Raw genomic sequence first — 19,026 nt, 5'->3', positions numbered from 1 at the left:
TGCTAGATATTTTATATAAGGATCATAGTACAGTGTAAAACGTAATATATACCTTTTATCTGACCATTAATTACATTCATTCCTGTGATCTGGTCATTCAGTCATATCAAATAATATTTTTGTTATGTTTCTGCATTAACATTACTTTTTTTTTGAAAGGGTGAAGAAAAATCAAGATAAACAAATAAAAGGATTAGCCTAAATTACAGAAGAAACAAGTATGATGAGTGATAAGCATAAGTTTATGGTTATACTTTATTTTAATGTGTCCCTGTTACAGTGTAATAAAACGTATAATAATTTATTACATGTACTTACTATAGAGTTCAGTTTAGGGTTAGTTGCATATGTCTAATGTAGGCTGTTACTATAGTAAATACATGTAACGTGTAACAAGGACACATTAAAATAAAAAGTAGGCTAACACTACCATAGTAGCAGTAAATTATGCATAAACTAAACCAAACCCTAATCCCTAGTTAATTACACGCAGTTAATTAATATTACTCATTACTATGCATAATTGCACGGGACACAATAAAATAGCCTAAAGTGTAACCAAATAAAGCGTTAGCCTACCAAGATTGTCTCTTTCTCCTCCTCTTCCCGATTTTTTTGTCGCTCTATAGGAACTGCATCAGGTCGTTGTGGTTCATCGGTGTTTTTAAACTAAGTCCATGCCGTTTCTTTCATGCATATTCATGCACACTGCACATTTGTGTGTGTTTTTGGGGTCAGTCAGCGGAAGATGGCGGTCTGGATGCTGCTGGCTGGCTGAGAGGAGCTGCTCTGCCCGCGGCGGAGGATCCTTATAACCACACACATTTAACCCGAATACAACACAACCACACCGTCTCATCTGGATTAATCTCGACTGCTTTTTCAGCTCGGGTATGCACTGTTGGAGTATTTCACCAGGATACAAGCACCTCAGACGTTTCTGTGGGAGACTTTGCGGGGAGTTGCATGTTATTATTCGGCTAGCTGTACAGAGCAGCTAGCGGCTTTCTCCTCCGCTTTAAAGCCTTTAAAATTGTGCAAAAATGTCTGATACGAAGGTAAAAGTGGCGGTTCGAGTTCGACCAATGAACCGGAGAGGTAAGAGACATTTTAAAGTAGAACTGAGCGTTAATGTTTAAAGATTAAATCAGTTTCAGATGGAACAAGTTGCTATAACGTTACAGTTCAGGTGAGGTTGTTGTGAATTCTGTATTTAAATGTGTTATAGACATTTCACTCGTTTTTTTGTAGTATTTAACACGAATATCCCACGTATAAGAACTTTAAGGCAAGTTTTAACAACTTTTGGCTTGCAGAGATTGAGCTCAACACAAAATGTGTGGTTGAGATGGAGGAAAACCAGACTATTCTGCACCCACCGCCCTCCAATACAAAAGGAGAAAACAGGTACAGTCAAATCATTTCATGGTCATGCACTTTTATTCATTGTGACATGTTTGAGCCATGTTTCTCCTCATTATAGGTGAAAGCTGTCAGTTTGACCCCCACCTCCCCACCCCATTAACATTTTGGCTGCATTCGTTTTTGGTGAGATTTTATCAGGGAAGGGTCTCTTTTCTGCCAGGGAGAGTTTAATGGCCCGAGTGCTCAAATGCATGCACACAGAGAGGATGATTTAAATCCGTTTACGTATTCTGCATTTGTGTTCATGTGAGAGCAGCAGAAGTGAGTGCAGGGCCCGTTCTGGGCGTGCTCGCGGTGGTGGCCTGTGCTGGGGAAACTTCTGCGCTGCTGTGAAATTCCTGGACAGGCCTCATGTTCAGCAGTACTGAAGTTTGAGATGCCGTACAGTAGATGTCTTCACATCATGCCATTGCATTTGTGCCTGCCCTGAACAGTAGCTTTTCAGTGGCTACTGCCATTACTGATACATATAGAACAGGATTGGAAGAATAATATGATATTTTAAATATTAGTGGTAGTGGTCGACCGATATGTTTTTTTGATGGTCGATATCTGAGAGAGCAGGGTGGCCAGTGGCCAATTATAAAGCCGATATTTATATGTATATATACAGTATATATATATATATATACTATAAAAAAATATTAAAAAATATTTAAAAAAATATTATTTATTTATAAAATATTGATATTTATATATAATATAAATTATATATACATCTATATACAGGATATACATGAAAATATTTCTTAAATATATACAAGCATGTGTGTGTATTTATATATATAAAATAAGTATACACAGTGCACCCACATACATTATGTAAAGACAAACTTTTATTTTGGATGCGATTAATCACGATTAATTGTTTGACAGCCCTATATATATATATATATATATATATATATATATTTAAATCTATATTTAATAAATAAATAAATTAGATACATTTAATAAACTTATATTTAAAAAATATTTAAAATAAACATGCTTAGGCCCTATACTTTAGATGGCAACCTCTTGAATCTGCAATCCCATTAAAAAATTTTTCACGAATAAAGTCATTGTTTAAAAATGTGAATAAAAAGGAAGTAAACACTGGAACAGGGCACTCAGTAATCTGGTCATTTCATGCGCACTGAAAAAAAAACAAACTTTTTTGACTAACTTTTGACTAGGTAACGCTAATTTAACATACAGCTCACAGTGAAAACGGCATGCATATGACACAGTGGGCAACTGGATATAGCACAGCATATTTTGAAATAAAGGATTTAAAATGTTTTGATCGCGTCTCAATCAAAATAAAAGTCTGCAGCGCCGTTAAAATAAAAGTCCCGCTTCCAACACATCGGCCAATCAGAAAAACTTATCGGCCGATGCCGATATTTTAAAAATGCCAAATGTTGGCCGATATATCGGTCGACCACTAATTAGTGTCATAAGAAATGTTTCTATTGTTTTCCAAACACTAGCCCGCTGGTAAAGTTTACAGCTTATGGAAAGGAGAGCAGCACTTCTGTATATTGGTAAATCAGTCAATCATTAATTATCAGCCAATATCAGGGACAAATGTTGTTTCATATGATTTGTAATGGCAGACGAGTGTCTCACGGCAGTCTCAAGGATTCAGGTTTGGTCTTATATCCTTAGAAAAAACTTAAATGAATCCAAATAGCATAAAAGTATAAGTCTGTGGATGTATATAACCAGTCATTCTAGCCTTGAGCATGTCCCATTTTCGCTGTCTCTCTCTTGAGTAAGAACAGAGTTGGCCACAACTTTAAATCATTTGCTTTGTTCTGAGTCTTGTGGTTTATTCTACATTATTCAAGTGGTGAATGAGAATATGATCGGTTGGTGAACTGCGTTAAGATGTTTAGTGTAATATGTTTGAAATGTTTCACTGAAGTGGTAGTTAGTTTCCTTTTAACACCTACAGACTTGTGACATACTAAATCCATGATAAATGTTGGTTGTTACTGTATCATTCCCACATTAAATCTAAGCTGAATGGAAACGCTTATACATATAATTAAATCCTATTTAATACTAATAGTTCGTAGATTGTTAGATTGTTTATGAAAGATTTTTTCTGATTTGATATATTCAACTATAGCAATATGAATGCAGTACTCTCAGCTCTGAAAAACAGATTTTACTACTTTTGAGTCAAGCTTTTTTGTTTGTTTGTTTCTTTTTTTCAAAATTTGCATAGAAAAATATGAAAGAAAAGCAGATTGCCTGGTTATTGAATCTTATAGCCGAATTTTAGTCACACTTAGTTGCGTAAACAATACTGAAACACTTATTTTATTGTAATTGCGCATTTAGTCAAGTTTTCAGTTCCTACAGAAAGCGATTGGCCGTTGCATTATTTCAAGGGCACCCTATCTGTGGATCACAAGCTATTGGATCTCATGATCTCCTGAACTGGGTTCAATAGTCTTCTCAGTTCACATTGCCTCAAGGTTAGAGAATCTGCAAGAACAATAACAGACGGTTTAATATAGCCAGAAGTGTGTGAACAGGCAGCGCTGCAGTCCAGCATGCATCAGTACAGTCACACAGTCAGGCGAGTGCGCTAGAGAAAGAACAGGTAAGCATCATCTCGTCTTACACTCAGGATGTGAAATGGAAAACAATCAGGGCCTTGATGAAGCTTACTCAACTTCTAAGCTGGAAATAATAGCCGGAGCAAACGCTGAGGATCATTACGTTCAATTTCACGCAGTTTAAAACAAGACAAAACGAAAGTGATGTTATTTCGAGTTGTGACAAAATATAAATACAAGACAAATTCTGTCATCATCCATTTATTTTACTCCCATTTTTCCATGCAATGAAAGTATTAGTCAGTCCAGTTATTCTTGGCCTTATTCATGCAGCGATTAACTCAAATATACATGTTTGAGCTGGTCTAGCCCATTTATCAGCAGATTTGCTATTTGTAGTCAAGCGTTAGGTGCACTGCTGTCATTAACTCATACTTAGCACAAATTTAGTGCTATCTGATAAGGAACGATTCAAAGCAATTATGCAAATCCCTTGCATTTAACATTTTGAGTTTTGCAAATTGAATGTCAAAGTTCACATGTAACAACACCGAACCCGAGACTTTTTTTCCAAAATTTGTGGGGAAAACAGAATTGCAAGAAAGAAAGTCCGAATTGTCAGATAAAAAGCTGCAATTACCTGCAATTATGGAAATAAGCTTCCATAGTTCTCTGTACTGTACTTACTGTACATTTCTCGCATTTTTTTCTTCCATTTAAGTGCAGTAACAAAGCTTTTCTGAAAGGCAGCAGGAACGTTATACCTCCCAGACTCAGACTGTGATCACGTCAGTTTAAAAGCCCCAGACGTTCCCCTGCGGCTGTAAGGGCACCTGTTCAGAGTTGATGCATGTCAGATTTTATGGTTTATATGTCAGCAGCACCAAGAAAACCTCCAGGGCAGAGCTCTAGAAAGCCGATTAGACCTTGTGAGTTGTTAAGTGAAGTGTTGTGTGGGCTGAATTTGCTGTAATACCTTCTAGTTTAGAGCAGTTTTGTCTTTACGTTTAAAGATGATGTCTCTTCAGTGCATTTAAAGGAGTAGTTCACTTTTAGAAAACAATTTGCTGATGATTTACTCACCCCCATGACATCCAAGATGTCCACGTCTTTCTTTCTTCAGTCGAAAAGAAATGAAGGTTTTTGATGAAAACATTCCAGGATTTTTCTCCATTTTATGAACTTCAATGGGAACCAAACGGTTCAAGGTCCAAATGAGAGTTTCAAAATGAACGAGTCATTTGGTTTATTCACGAACGTGCATCACAGAAAAGAGCAAGGTGAGGATTTGAGCTTATAAAACTTAAACTTTGTTATTTATTTATTAAATGAGTGATCGTTTCGCTAGATAAGACCCTTATTCGTCGTCTGGCTGTGTTGTAGTTGAGACCACCTCAATCGAGTCCGAGTCAAGACCGAGTCCATAGAGAGTCGAGTCCGAGTCGAGTCCGAGACCAGAGACGGTCGAGTCCGAGTCGAGACCGAGACCAGTGAGGGTTGATTACCTAATTTACTTTTATTTACTTAGAGAAATCCTTTTTTTTTTTTTTACTGAATTTACTTAGAGTTTAAAAAATATGATCAGTTTAGGGTAAAAAGGCCACATAGTAGGTGATGTATAAAGTAATTTTATTACAATTTGTCATGCGCAGTTGCGCACTAGAAAATCACCAATCACTGGGCGTGTCAATCAATTTAAAGAAATATTTTATTAACATACATTAATAATCATGAAAAATATTTTGAATTGAACTCGAGTGGACTCGGGAATAAGTCCGAGTCCTAAAAAAAAAAAATTTTCGAGTACGAGTCAATTCCGAGTCCAAATGCAGACGAGTCCATGACAAGACCAAGACCATTAAAATATGGTCTCGAGACCGAGTCCGAGACGAGTCCGAGTCTCGAGTACTACAACACTGTCGTCTGGTGTCGTTTAAAGCCCTTTGAAGCTGAACTGAAACTCTCATTTGGACCATAAACTGTTTGGTTCCCATTGAAGTCCATTATATGGAGAAAATCCTGGAATGTTTTCATCAAAAACCTTCATTTCTTTTCGACTGAAGAAATAAAGACATGGACGTCTTGGATAACATGGGGCGAGTAAATTATCAGCAAAAGTTTTTCTTAAAAAGTGAACTACTCCTTTAATGCTTAAAATCCAATCCTAGAATACAACAAAACAAGCAAGATTTGTCGTGAACTTCTTTTTAGTTCGAATGAGTCTCACCAGGATTAATAGTCTTATGTCTTCTTTTAAGCTCTCACGGTACGTTTGCATTGAGCTCGTTTCATAATTGGACCGCGACGTGACTTAAGGCCATTTTTTTGGAGTCAAGTTTCCATTCTTTGAGCTGCTTGAAGTTTGAAATATGAATCTGTGAAAGGAGAGATGATGACAGAGAGAAAAGGAACAACACCTGAGGGTGTCGTGTTGGAAATCTTGGGAATACCGCACAGTGCTCTTTTAGTAGACAGATCTTGCTATCTGGGAGATCTACTGTAGTAAGATTTCATTGGTGTGTTTGTCTTTTCAGAGTTGACAAGGTGATATTTTTACACAAACAGATTACATTTTCATTTGGTGCCCTAAGTGGTGCAGAAATCCCACTTGATCTTTAAATTTCAGTTTATTTGTAAAATTGATTGACTTTGATGCGTAAGTGCTTTGAGGAATGCAGTGGTTCTCAAATAGTGGGATTAGGCATGTTCATTTGGTTTCCCCAGATTTAGATTCCCACGTCTCGTCACATGCGCTTGAACGGAGAAAAACAGAATAATTTTGATAAATAAAATGTTGGTTAATGGTTAACCAGTTAATTATGAGCATCTCTAAGTGGGATGTGACTTAAAATGGGTTGCAGGTCACGAGCAGCAGGGAACAAACAATGATAAATGCAAATAATCAAGTACTACAAACTACAGTATATAATCTTGTATTGATAGGATAGCAAAAAAGGGAGAAGAAAACACTTTTTAAAGCTGACGTCAAAGTGCTGTTCAGTTGCATGAGTGTCACATCCTCAAAACTCAAATAAAAAATGACCCAGGCTATTTAACACTCTAAAAAATGCTGGGTTGTTCATCCCAACTTTGGGTCAAATATGGACAAGCCCAGCCATTGGGTTCCATTTTTTAATGACATTTTTAACCCAACGTTTGGGGTTGTCCATATTGACCCAAAATTGGGTTAAAACAATCCAGCATTTTTGTAAAAATACCGGTTCGCTTGGGGTTTAAAACACAACTAATATTCAGTAATATTATCGGTTAGCCAGCACTGAGACTGTCAGATGAGAACAAAACTTGTATTGAGCTGCATAATAACATCATCAAAACTTTACAACATTTATACTGTAATAATCAATCAATAATGACACGATTGTCTTCTGTAGTGCTGCTTTTTAGCTGAAATCCAATGTTTCATTATTAAATTGATGGTTATTTTCCTACTTTATTCTGTGAAGCTGCTTTGAAACAATCTGTATTGTATTCAGCATTATAGGAATAAATGTGATTTGACTTGCAGTGAGGATAAACAAGGTCTGTTTTGACCACAATGTGTTTTGTGCGGCGATTTATTGGCTTCTAAGAGCATAAAACCATTGAAATATAATTCAGTTTTGATACATTGGGTTTGGCTGCCGATGAGGAAGTGGTCCAGTTTTCCCTCTCGGGTTTCCACATCTACTTCCTGTATGCCGTCTCTGCTTAGTTTAGTGGGATGTTGATGAGCTGACAAGTGAGAGTGTGTCTTCATCTCATAATTGCTCCTTAAACTTGTAACCTGATAATTATTTTATCTTCTCTCTGGCATTCAATTACATGTCAAGTGGTTTCCTTTGCCCAAAGAAAGGCTGACGGTATCTGAGTACTGCAGAGGATGATGGGAAAAATGGGCAAAGCATGTTTGCGTGTATCAATGATGTGTAATAATTTTCATATATGATATTTTCAAACACCTGGTTTGTGTATAAAATGTTTAATTGGCAGTTATTCAAAGTGTGTATAATATAAAATAAACATTTTAAAAATACATAAATTAAGAAAATATTGGTATTGAAAATGGTCAGTTAGACAGAAGCAGGGTTATTTAGTTATGTTATAAAATATAACATAATATTAGATTAAATTACTAACTGCAACTAAACTGAAACTGAAACATTTAGTAAATATTCTATTAAATGTAATTAAACTAATAATAACTAAAATCAAAACATACTTAAAATGAACCAAGATTACAATATAAATATAAAAATAAAAGCTAATGCAAAATATGAATAAAAGCTAAATAATAGTAAAATAACACTTGGTGAAAGAATTCTTGAATGTTGGCTTTTATTATATTGCTGTTGTCTGTTTTATTAAACATAACAAGCTGCTGGTCATTTCTGAAGTCTCTACTTCAGATTCATGATTCAAAGGTGTCAAACACAGTTCAAAAAACAGTGTGCTTATCATTTAAAGGAGTAGTTCACTTTAAAAAAAAAACTTTTGCTGATAATTTACTCACCCCCATGTCATCCAAGGTGTCCATGTCATTCTTTCTTCAGTCGAAAAGAAATTAAGGTTTTTCATGAAAACATTCCAGGATTTTTTTCCATATAATGGACTTCAATGGGAACCAAACAGTTCAAGGTCCAAAAGACAGTTTCAGTGCAAACTACAAACTGTTAAAAGGGCTTTAAATGATTCAAGATGATGAATAAGGGTTTTATTTAGCGAAACGATCGCTCATTTAAAAAAAATTTTTTTTCAAAAACAACCTTGCTCTGTTCTGTGATGCGCGTTCGTGACTCTCCTGTTCGAACTCGTTCATCAAAATCAAACAATCTTTTTTCATGTCATTTGGTTGATTCAAAGAACGAAATGAAGGAATTGACTCGGAAAAAGATTTGTTCATTTTGATGAATGAGTTCGAACAGGAGAGTCACAAACGCGCATCACAGAACAAAGCAAGGCGAGCATTTGAGCTTATAAAACTTAAACTTTTTTTTTTATTAAATGAGCGATCGTTTCGCTAGATAAGACCCTTATTCATCGTCTGGAATCGTTTAAAGCCCTTTGAACAGTTTGTAGTTTGCACTGAAACTCTCTTTTGGACCTTGAACTGTTTGGTTCCCATTGAAGTCCATTACATGGAGAAAAATCCTGGAATGTTTTCATCAAAAACCTTCATTTCTTTTCGACTGAAGAAAGAATGACGTGGACATCTTGGATGACATGGGGGTGAGTAAATTATCAGCAAAAGTTTTTTTTTTAAAAGTGAACTAAACTCATCCGTGTGTGTTCATTTCTCTTGAAATGACAGTGCAGGCGTCAGTGGTCATCCTCTGGAATGCCTCTTTTGTCTCTGCGTGTTTTCACAGTGTATTGTGTGTGAATAACCAGCATTTCCGTTCAGCCTCACCAGCCACGTACACACACTCCAGAGTTTAGAAGTGAATCCACTAAAGTCTCGTTTCATGTGAATGTGAATATGAATACAGTACAATATGTAATAATTATTTTAGCAAGAAATACAGTAAAAACAATAATACTGTGAAATATTATTACAATGTGAAATAACTGTTTTCAATGTGAATATGTTTTAAATTGTAACTTATTCCTGTGACTCAAAGCTGTATTTTCAGCATCATTACTCTAGTCTTCAGTGTCACATGATCCTTCAGAAATCACTCTAATATGATGATTTGATGCTCAAGAAATATTTCTGATTATTATCAATGTTTAAAACAGTTGTGCTGCTTCATATTTTTGTGGAAGTTTTAAAAAGAACACCATCGATTTGAAATATAAATCTTTTTAGAAATTGGAAACCCGACAAGTGGATCATTGTAACGTGTGATTACAACCCCTTCACACGCAGGCAATAAAAAAAACATTCATTTTAGAAGAAAAGTCTCATATAGCACCTTTAAAAAAACAAAAACAAAGCCTTGGTGAGTGACCCGGACCTTATGAACAGTATAGTGTGTGTGTGTGTGTGTAGCTGCGGTGTGAATGTGGCCGATGTTTTCTGAATCTATCCGTCCACTCCTGTGGAGGAAAATTGCATTGCACCGATAAAACAATTGCACTCCCTAGAGGGGTCCCGTCCCGTCCTTTGTGCAGGAGGTGCGGCAGTGTTTATAGAAAACACAGATACACATCTTGACCCAGAAGAGCTTTCGGGATGTTTGTAAATCCCTCCGCTGCACCACAGCACAGATACTATTGACAGAGCCGACAGTAATGTCCCTCTTTAGTGTTTCACGGCTGATTTATTAGACTGCGCTTTCCCACTCCTCTAGTCGAGCGTTACAGAAACTCTGCTTCACTGCTGGATGCTTAAACTGATTAACTGTCTGGAAAGGGCAGCGGTGATGGAGAATTGTGGGTAATTCCATGCAGATAAGTTAAACGGTGGCACAGATGCCAGGCTGTTTAGATGACTACAGTGTTGGAGAGTCTCATTAAATAATCTCAGAAACCATTGCAGCAGCAAGTTTTGCCATTGAGTATAATTAATGAAGTGCCGCATCACTGCTGTTTGAAACAGTGTATTACGCCACAGCACTTTCTTTCACATCACTGTTCTCACTTCTTATGTTGTTCAGTTTAGTAAATCAGTGTCCTATCGGTTGCATTTAGGGCTGATTTATGTTTGTTTAATTCAGCCTCATTATTTTTGTGGCAAAGATTTTATTTTTTTTTAAAAATCTTAATTTCAACGGTGTAAAATTCTGTGCCAAATATTTTTATTTTTTTAATGGAAGAAAACATTCATTTCTAGAAAAAAACAAAACAAAACGTTTTTGCTTTGAGAAAACTTAAATTTCTAGAGAAACATTAATGACATAATTATTTTGTGCCAATTTTGCCAAATATTTATAATAAGAAAACACTTGAAATTATCATTATGAATGACAAAAAAAAAGCTATACTTTAAAAATGTCAAATTAATAAAGAATAAACCTATCTATGTATGTACCATGGGTTTTAGTTTCCAAACGGTATCGTCTGATATGATAATTTTTTTTATGTAAGAATAAGAACATTTGGGCGATAAATAATGGATTATTTCCTTCAGCTGAGACACTTCAGATGCGCACTGTTCAACATGATGGTTTTGAATTGCTTGAAATATGATCAAAATCACTTTATTATCAATTTATTGTTATATTTACTCTCAGAAAAAAAGCTACAAAAGCTGTCACTGGGGCTGTACCTTTTCAAAAGGTAAACTTTTGTCCATTTTAGGTACTAATATGTACATTTTAAGTGTTAATATGTACATTTTAGGTGCTGATATGTACATTTTAGGTCCTAATATGTACATTTTAGGTGCTAATATGTGCATTTTAGTTGCTAATATGTAAATTTTAGGTACTAACATGTACATTTTAGGTGCTAAGTACATTTTAGGTGATAATATGTCCATTTCAGGAGCTAATATGTACATTTTAGGTGCTAATATGTACATTTTAGGTGCTAATATGTAAATTTTAGGTACTAATATGTCCATTTCAGGTGCTAATATGTCAATTTCAGGAGATATATGTCCATTTTAGGTCCTAATATGTACATTTTAGGTGCTAATATGTACTTTTAGGTACTAATATGTACATTGTAGGTGCTAATATATACATAGGTACTAATATGTACCACTAAGGTACCAATATGCAGCCGTTGGGTAACCTTTTGAAAAGGTACAGCCCCAGTGACAGCTTTTGTACCTTTTTTTCTGAGAGTGTTGGCTGCATAAAATTATAATGAGTTTATTATGATTGTGTGCTTGGGACATGGCTTTTAATAGTGAGACTTTGTAATCAGGCTCTCAAAATAAATTTAGAATTAGGTTTATCGGCCAATATATCGGTTATGGCTTTAAAATATTGAGTTATCGTATCTGCCAAAATTTTCATATTGATGCATACCTATAAGCAAAATACCTTTTTTAAGCAGCTTGTTTTGTCTTAATTGAAGCATAACTTTTAGCTTGGTGAACTTCAGTTTCAAAGTTGACACTAATTGTAAGATGACTGATGATCATTGTTGAAGGGAGCGAGGTCAAAATGACCATTTCTTTCCAAAAACACATTTCAACTTCAAGAGACATTTCCCATTCAGACATTTCTAATGCTTCCGGTGAATTCAGCAGCAGATTTTCCCAGCACGAGTGTGTATGGTGTCTGTCAGAGAAGACGGGTCAGGAAGGAGTGGTCACTGCAGTAAAGATGTCAGTGTTGAATGCTTTTGGGAGGGAACTGAACCACATTTAACAGGTTTATGAACTTCATATAAGTTCCTGCTGATGTAGTGCGTTGATGTTGCTGCTTTCATCCATGTAGGAGTTTACTTACAGAGAGGTTTGCGTTTCTTCAATGTTGGGGTTAAGGTTTATTCTCACTGAAGAAAAACCATCTTTTAGTCAAACTCTAAGGCTTATTATTATTAACCAATCTTAACAATTCGATTGAAATCAGTTGACTTGAGTTTTATGTACCACAGAATTAGAGCCCATTTGCACTCAAAAAAATGAATGCAAAAGTTACAATTCATTAATTTAATTAAAACAATTTTTTAACATAAGTTGCAGTAATTTAATAAAATTTCTTGCACTGTAAAAAAATATTTTCATGATTTGTAATCACATTTTTTCAACTTAAATAATTTATGTAGTTCAGATAACAATATTCTGAAGAAACTTGATTGTATTAACTCAATTTTTCCATTTTAATGAACTTAAAATTGTAAGGAAACCAGGTTACTTCATTTTTTATTTTTTTACTGTGTGGTTAAGTGTTATTTTATGTGTTTTTTTTAAGGGAAAGTCCTTTAAGGGTTTAATGTGGTTTGACGTTTAGATTTTTCTATAATGAGTTAAAAGAACTTTTTGTTTTTGTTTATGCTACTAATTATTAAGTTCTTCTAACTCAGTGTAGTTTGTATGTTTTTATTTTGAGTGTTTTGCATTTCAGTTAGCATGTTGTCTCAAAAGGTGCCTATGTAGAGAGTAGGCCGAGCGCCAGGTTTTGTGAGAGCTTAATCGTCTCTTAGGAACTTTGACTCACTAAGCTAGTGATTCTTATGTTTTTTTTTAAATGTTGATGTGTTGATCTGTTGCTCAGTGACCAACAACAGTCTGGAACGACGATATTCCAATACCAGAGACGCCCTCATTATGTTTTTGGGGGGTTATTAAAACATCTCAGTTCTTCCACTGTCCCATCTGACTCGATCTCTAATTCATTTAAAGCATGACGATTTGGAGAATCTGATTCCTCCACCAGGTCTCTTCTTGGATCGCATTATTAGTGAACACAAGCGTGCATACCATAAGCTTTCTAACTCACTAAATGAAGCATACTCTTATACTCAATGTATGTATTGAATGTGCTGTGGATTTAGACATGAGCTTCACGTGTTGGGTTGGATGCTTAGCCTTTGTTTGAGCTGTGAGACTGATTGCTCTATGGGAAGGGCAAGTTGCTTCCTTCCTGATGTGGCTTGTCATGTCCTCCACTATTATGTTCTGATGGTTAAAAATGGAGTGTGAAATATGCGATTTCCTAATGGTTTCCATACCAGCATTGCTTTGGTTTGCATGAAGTCTCTCACTAAACAACCTTAATCTCTGAAATCTTCAAAAGTCAGTGCTGGAGAGCAACAAAAATGTGATGATACAACATTTTTAATTTTTTGGTCCATTTCCAAAGTGTCAATCGTGACTGCAAGAGATTCTATTTCGGAACATTCCAAACGTTTGAATTCCTGCAGTGATTCTGTGCAGCAGTGACACTTGATTTCCTGCAGCTTCAGCATCTGCTGCGAGTCTAAAGCAGATTCATTATTCTGTCAGTGTCAGTGTTTGGTTGCACAAGTGGTTGAGTCAGGGGTAGGAATTGGAAGGAGTTTTAAGATTCTGGTTTTGATTGTGAAGTCAGTAGCTAAACTACACTTTTCAAGCACCCCACCTACATCCACCCACATAAAAACCTGAGAAAAACATTGTAATTAATGCAATACTCCAGCTTCTTAACCTCAACAGGCTTCTCTTTGTGTTCGGGATGTGAAGTCTCTAAACATCTTACCTTGTTTAGCTTCATACTGTCATTGTGAACGGGGTAGCACTTTATTTTACAGTCCTGTACCCCATTTACTTATTACTAGTTACTAACCCCGAACCCCTAAACCTAACCGTCACCCATGTTACCTTATATTACCCAGTTCTTTCTTAGTAAATAAGTGCTCATACTGTAAAATAAAGTGTAACCGAGCATATTTACACTGTAAAAAATAAACCGTAAATTTTACGGTAAAAAAACGGCAGCTGTGGTTGCCAGAACATTACCGTTAAAAATACGGTAGGAACGTTAATGGTTTTACAGACTTAACTTAAAATTGACAGTAATAAACCGGATTTTATTTTCTGATAAAATGTTGATTTACCAACTTATTGACGTATTGATATCTGTTTTAAACCATTGTAATACACTGATAAGCAACAATCATCACAGCAGTGAAGAGAGTTACATGAGCAATCACAGCTCATCACAAGTGAATACTTATTTAAAGTAACATGGAATTAATAAACATTAATTTAACAACATTAAATGTAACATAAAACCCTAATGTACATAACTGATTAGAAAAAAAACAACAACAAAACTATGAGGAACCATAGTTATTTCAAGAAAAATACATAAAATGTGAAGTGTCACACAGGGAATTGTGGGAATGTCAATTTACGGTTTTTCACTGTAAATTATACAATGATTTGTTCTTTTTTCACTTTCAAAAACTGTAAATTTAACGGTATTTTACTGTAAAATTATATCACAGTTATTTATCGTATATAGTACAAAAACTTTCTGTTTACCAATTAACAGTTTTGCACTGTAACAGTAACAGTACTGTTTACAGTATTTTACCGTTAAAATCACGGTTATTTTTTACAGTGTACATTTACATTTATTCATTTAGCTGACGCTTTTATCCAAAGCGACTTACGATTGCTATATATGTCAGAGGTCGCACGCCTCTGGAGCAACTAGGGGTTAAGTGGGTATTGTTTGTAGAATTTTGAGTAAAATAATGAATTTAATCCATTTTGGAATAAGGCTGTAACAAAACAAAATGTGGAAAAAGTGAAGGGCTGTGAATACTTTCCGGTTGCACTGTAATAAATATGCTTTTGGCATCTATGTACCACATACAGTGACTCATATCAGGATATTTTCAACCTATGAGCTCTAGTGCTAGGGAGGATTGTGATCATATGTGGCATTTCTGTGTCAGTGTGCACATGCTTTAAGGCACATTGTGACAAATGCTACAAACGGTTACATGCTTTTCCCTGTTACAGCTCAGTGGGAAGCGGGTGCACACTACATCTGTGTGTTCAGTAAGCTCTAGCGCATGCAGACTTTAAGCATTAAACATTTGAATCCTTTCTGCAAATTTTCCCACAAAATCAAGTCTGTAGAATCACCTGGTCCTTCAAGTTCGTCATGTGTGTTGTCTCGGGTAATGTTTTCCTCACTCACTGACTATAAATGTGTAAAAACATGCACATGCATTTTGCTTATTGCTGCTGAGTATAATATGATAATGCAATTTGTTGGGTCTTTGACTAATGCCAAATGTCTGATGTTCAAAATAATGTAATTGTGCACTCTGCCATTAAACATGCATTTTATATTTTTTTTAATTAAGTGATAATACTTATTTAAAAAGTACAGTATTTCAATATTTTTCAAAATGTATGCTATCCTTGACAGAAAGTATGTTTTACCAGATCTGATCATGTCTCGAACAGATTGAGATCATGATTATTAACAAGTTCTTTATTACTAATTATTTTTATGAACCGTACTTTCTGTTTATCATGTCTTAGAAGTAACAATTAAAATTAGCATCTTTATTTTGCATTTGTTTAAAGTATCTTGAGAATATTGTATGGTGAGATCAGTATCATATTATTTTTGTATGTATTATTTGCAGTGCATGATTCCTAGAATTGATTTGATTTAAATAGAGTTTAAATTTCAATTTGATTCATTGAAATAGCGTTCGGGTGAGGTGGTTGTGTTCAGAGCTCCACTGGTTCTGTCCGCTAGCGGCTGGATGTTACACTAGTTAGTGGCCCATATTCAGTGTCTGGACGTCGGTCATGCACTCTAATGAGGGGCTGGAGGCACAATGGCTCTGCTTATAAAAAACAGATTAGCAGTGGCACAGAAAGTGCTAACTCGTATTTAATCTGTATGTGTTTATTTGCCATAATTACTTTATTGATGTAATGTAGTTCTTGTGTTTGTGATTTTAATAGGGCTGTCAAATGATTAATCGCATCCAAAATAAAAGTTTGTGTTTACATGATATATGTGGGTGCACTGTGTATAATTATTTTGTATATATAAATATACACACATGCATGTATATTTAAGAAAAAAAAATTTATATATAAAATATTTATATATAATATAAATCATATATAAATCTATATACAGTATATACATGAAAATATTTCTTAAATATATACAAGCATGTGTGTGTATTTATATATATATATATATATATATATATATATAAAATAATTATACACAGTGCACCCATATATCATGTAAACAAAAACTTTTATTTTGGATGCGATTAATCGTTTGACAGCCCTAGATTTTAACATAATTTTGAGTTCTGTTGTTGCTGCTGCGGTTCTTTGCAGTTTACACTAAGATATTATTGCTTTTACTAGTACTTTATTTAAATAAAGTATATATTGTACTATATATATATATATATATATATATATATATATATATATATATATATCATACTCGTTGTACTAGTATAATATATTGTACTAGTTGATGCATAATTTGTCTTTGATAATCAGAACAAAGACTTTATATTAAAGAAATATACTGAAATATATTTGAAATACATTTATTATAAATACACTACAAATACATTTACACATTACATACTTTATATATACCGTGCAATTATATACCTTGGGACTTACAATTGCTATATATGTCAGAGGTCGCACGCCTCTAGGGGTTAAGTGTCTTGCTCAGGGACACATTGGTGTCTCACAGTGAATTCGAACCCGAGTCACTCACACCAAAGGCATGTGTCTTATCCACTGCGCCATCACCACCTCTAAAGTATACAACTATTGCATGTATACTTTAAGTACACTGTAAATATCTTGCATTTAAAGTCTGAAATTATACAGAGATCATACTATCCTTACTAATAGTGATATTAAAACACATCTTAGGCTTAATATTAAGAAATGTGGATTGTGCAATAAAGAAGTACTCCACATCAGTAAGCGTTAAACAATATGTCAGTAAATATGTTAATGGATTTGCAGTATACTAAGTATGAACACACACACACACACACACTGTATACCTGCTGTATATACAGTGAAATTTGCATTTTTGCATTACTAACTAACTTTTGAAAATAAAAACTCTGGCAATGCATGTATTTTGAGGTTTGCGTAGTGCCGTGTCACAGTGTTGGGAGTAACGCATTACAAAAGTAATACATTACAGTAACATATTACTTTTTGCTGTAACGCAGTAGTGTAAGGCATTACTAATCAATTTTCAGTAATATTTTACTCGTTACATGTTCAGTGAGGCTTGTATTACAGTTGTATTACAGTGTATTGTCTGCTTTTACTTCTTAAAGGCAACAGACTATGTGAAAGTTTTAAAGCAGTCTTTTAGTGCCAGTTCAGAGCGGTCGCGTCTGTAACATTGTTTTTTCCTCATAAATGCGAACACGAAAACTGAAATAAAATGAATATTTTAAGTTCTATGGAGACTGGAGAGCCAACCCTTCCTCATCCGATTTGCGCAGTGTAATTAACAGAATTACAAAAAATATATTTTATTTGTCACGCATGAATGTGTGTCTTTTCCCTAATATTAAAAATAAAACATAGACTGATATTTGTCTAATCTCTGAGGTCCTTTAAGGAAGTAGCCTATATACGTTTCAATACATGTATTTTCTGAGAATTTTTATTTCAAGTTTTGACTGCAAATGTCATGTCCATAATGCTGGACTTCCCCAATTTTAAATAATTTATCCTCAACTAGTTTTGTGGTGTAGGTCTACGTATTTTATAATGTTAACTTCAAATAATACTAATAGCCTGATTTAAAGATAAGGCAGCATTGGATCTGGACGGTAAGGAGAATAACGCTGGAGTTGGAAGAGGTGTGTCGCGATTCTGTAGGTTCGTGGATCTGAGTCGTGTGGCGAATCGCGATTTCGGTTTCATATTGCATATCGTTACAGCCCAAAAGTTAAGTTCTACTTAGTTATTTTGGTGAAAGTAACTCAAAAGTAATACATGAGTAATGTAACGCATTACAATTCTGAGACAGTAATATTGTAAGGTAATGAATTACTTTTAAATAACAGTAACAAGTAATACCTAATGTATTACAGTTTGGAAGTAACTTGCACAACACTGGCCGTGTCACAGTGCAACACTACTTGGCAGGACGACAGGCTTCAGTGTGCCGAGTGCTGGATTACTAGAGAGGGTAATCTGAGATCACTAGTAGTAGTACCAATCCATTGAGCAGGAGATGGTCATCTGGCTGAACGAGTGCCAGCGTGGGCAGTGCCCGTGGCTGAAGTGTAATGACACACAGCTCAGGTATGTTCATCAGCACAGAGGAGTGTGTAGACCAGACCAATCCTGCTGAAGCTGATACATACTTGAACTCTTATCAGCTTGTGCAATAAAACATTATCAGAGAGGTACTTTCCAGAGTCCTCGCGTAACATCTAGAAACATTCAGTGATATTTTGGCTCAATTGGCAGAGTAAAGAGTCTGTAAGATGTACTTCTATTCATTTAAGTTTATACATGTAACATTTATCACACTGTAAAATAAGAAGAAATTTACAGTAAAAAAAAAATTGCTGCTGTGGTTGCCAGAAAGTTACCGTATAAGTAGCAACATGTTGAGTTTTATGAACTGAAAAACCAAAGTACTGAATCAATTTTTTTTCCTTTATAATATACTGA

The 19,026-nt window shown here is 34.9% G+C and overlaps 1 protein-coding gene across 7 annotated transcripts in view; it reads left to right on the top strand.

Moving 5' to 3' along the window:
- The first annotated feature begins 611 nt into the window (after positions 1-611).
- The window catches only part of kif13a (kinesin family member 13A), a 67,275-nt gene continuing 48,860 nt past the window's right edge, over positions 612-19,026 (top strand). For 3 of the 7 annotated variants that reach the window (XM_089118033.1, XM_089118030.1, XM_089118026.1), the window contains exons 1-2: positions 614-1,098; positions 1,317-1,407. In XM_089118033.1, coding sequence (XP_088974159.1) covers positions 1,044-1,098; positions 1,317-1,407 — 146 coding nt within the window. In that variant the 5' untranslated portion in view covers positions 614-1,043. Of the gene's footprint in view, positions 1,099-1,316; positions 1,408-19,026 lie in introns of all 7 variants that reach the window. The other 4 variants (XM_089118027.1, XM_089118028.1, XM_089118029.1 and 1 more) reach the window with 3 other exon arrangements.

The sequence above is a fragment of the Pimephales promelas genome, chromosome 12 (assembly GCF_988280905.1).
Source record: "Pimephales promelas chromosome 12, fPimPro1.hap1.1, whole genome shotgun sequence".
Lineage (NCBI taxonomy): Eukaryota > Metazoa > Chordata > Actinopteri > Cypriniformes > Leuciscidae > Pimephales > Pimephales promelas.
This window is presented reverse-complemented; position numbering and strand designations above follow the sequence as displayed.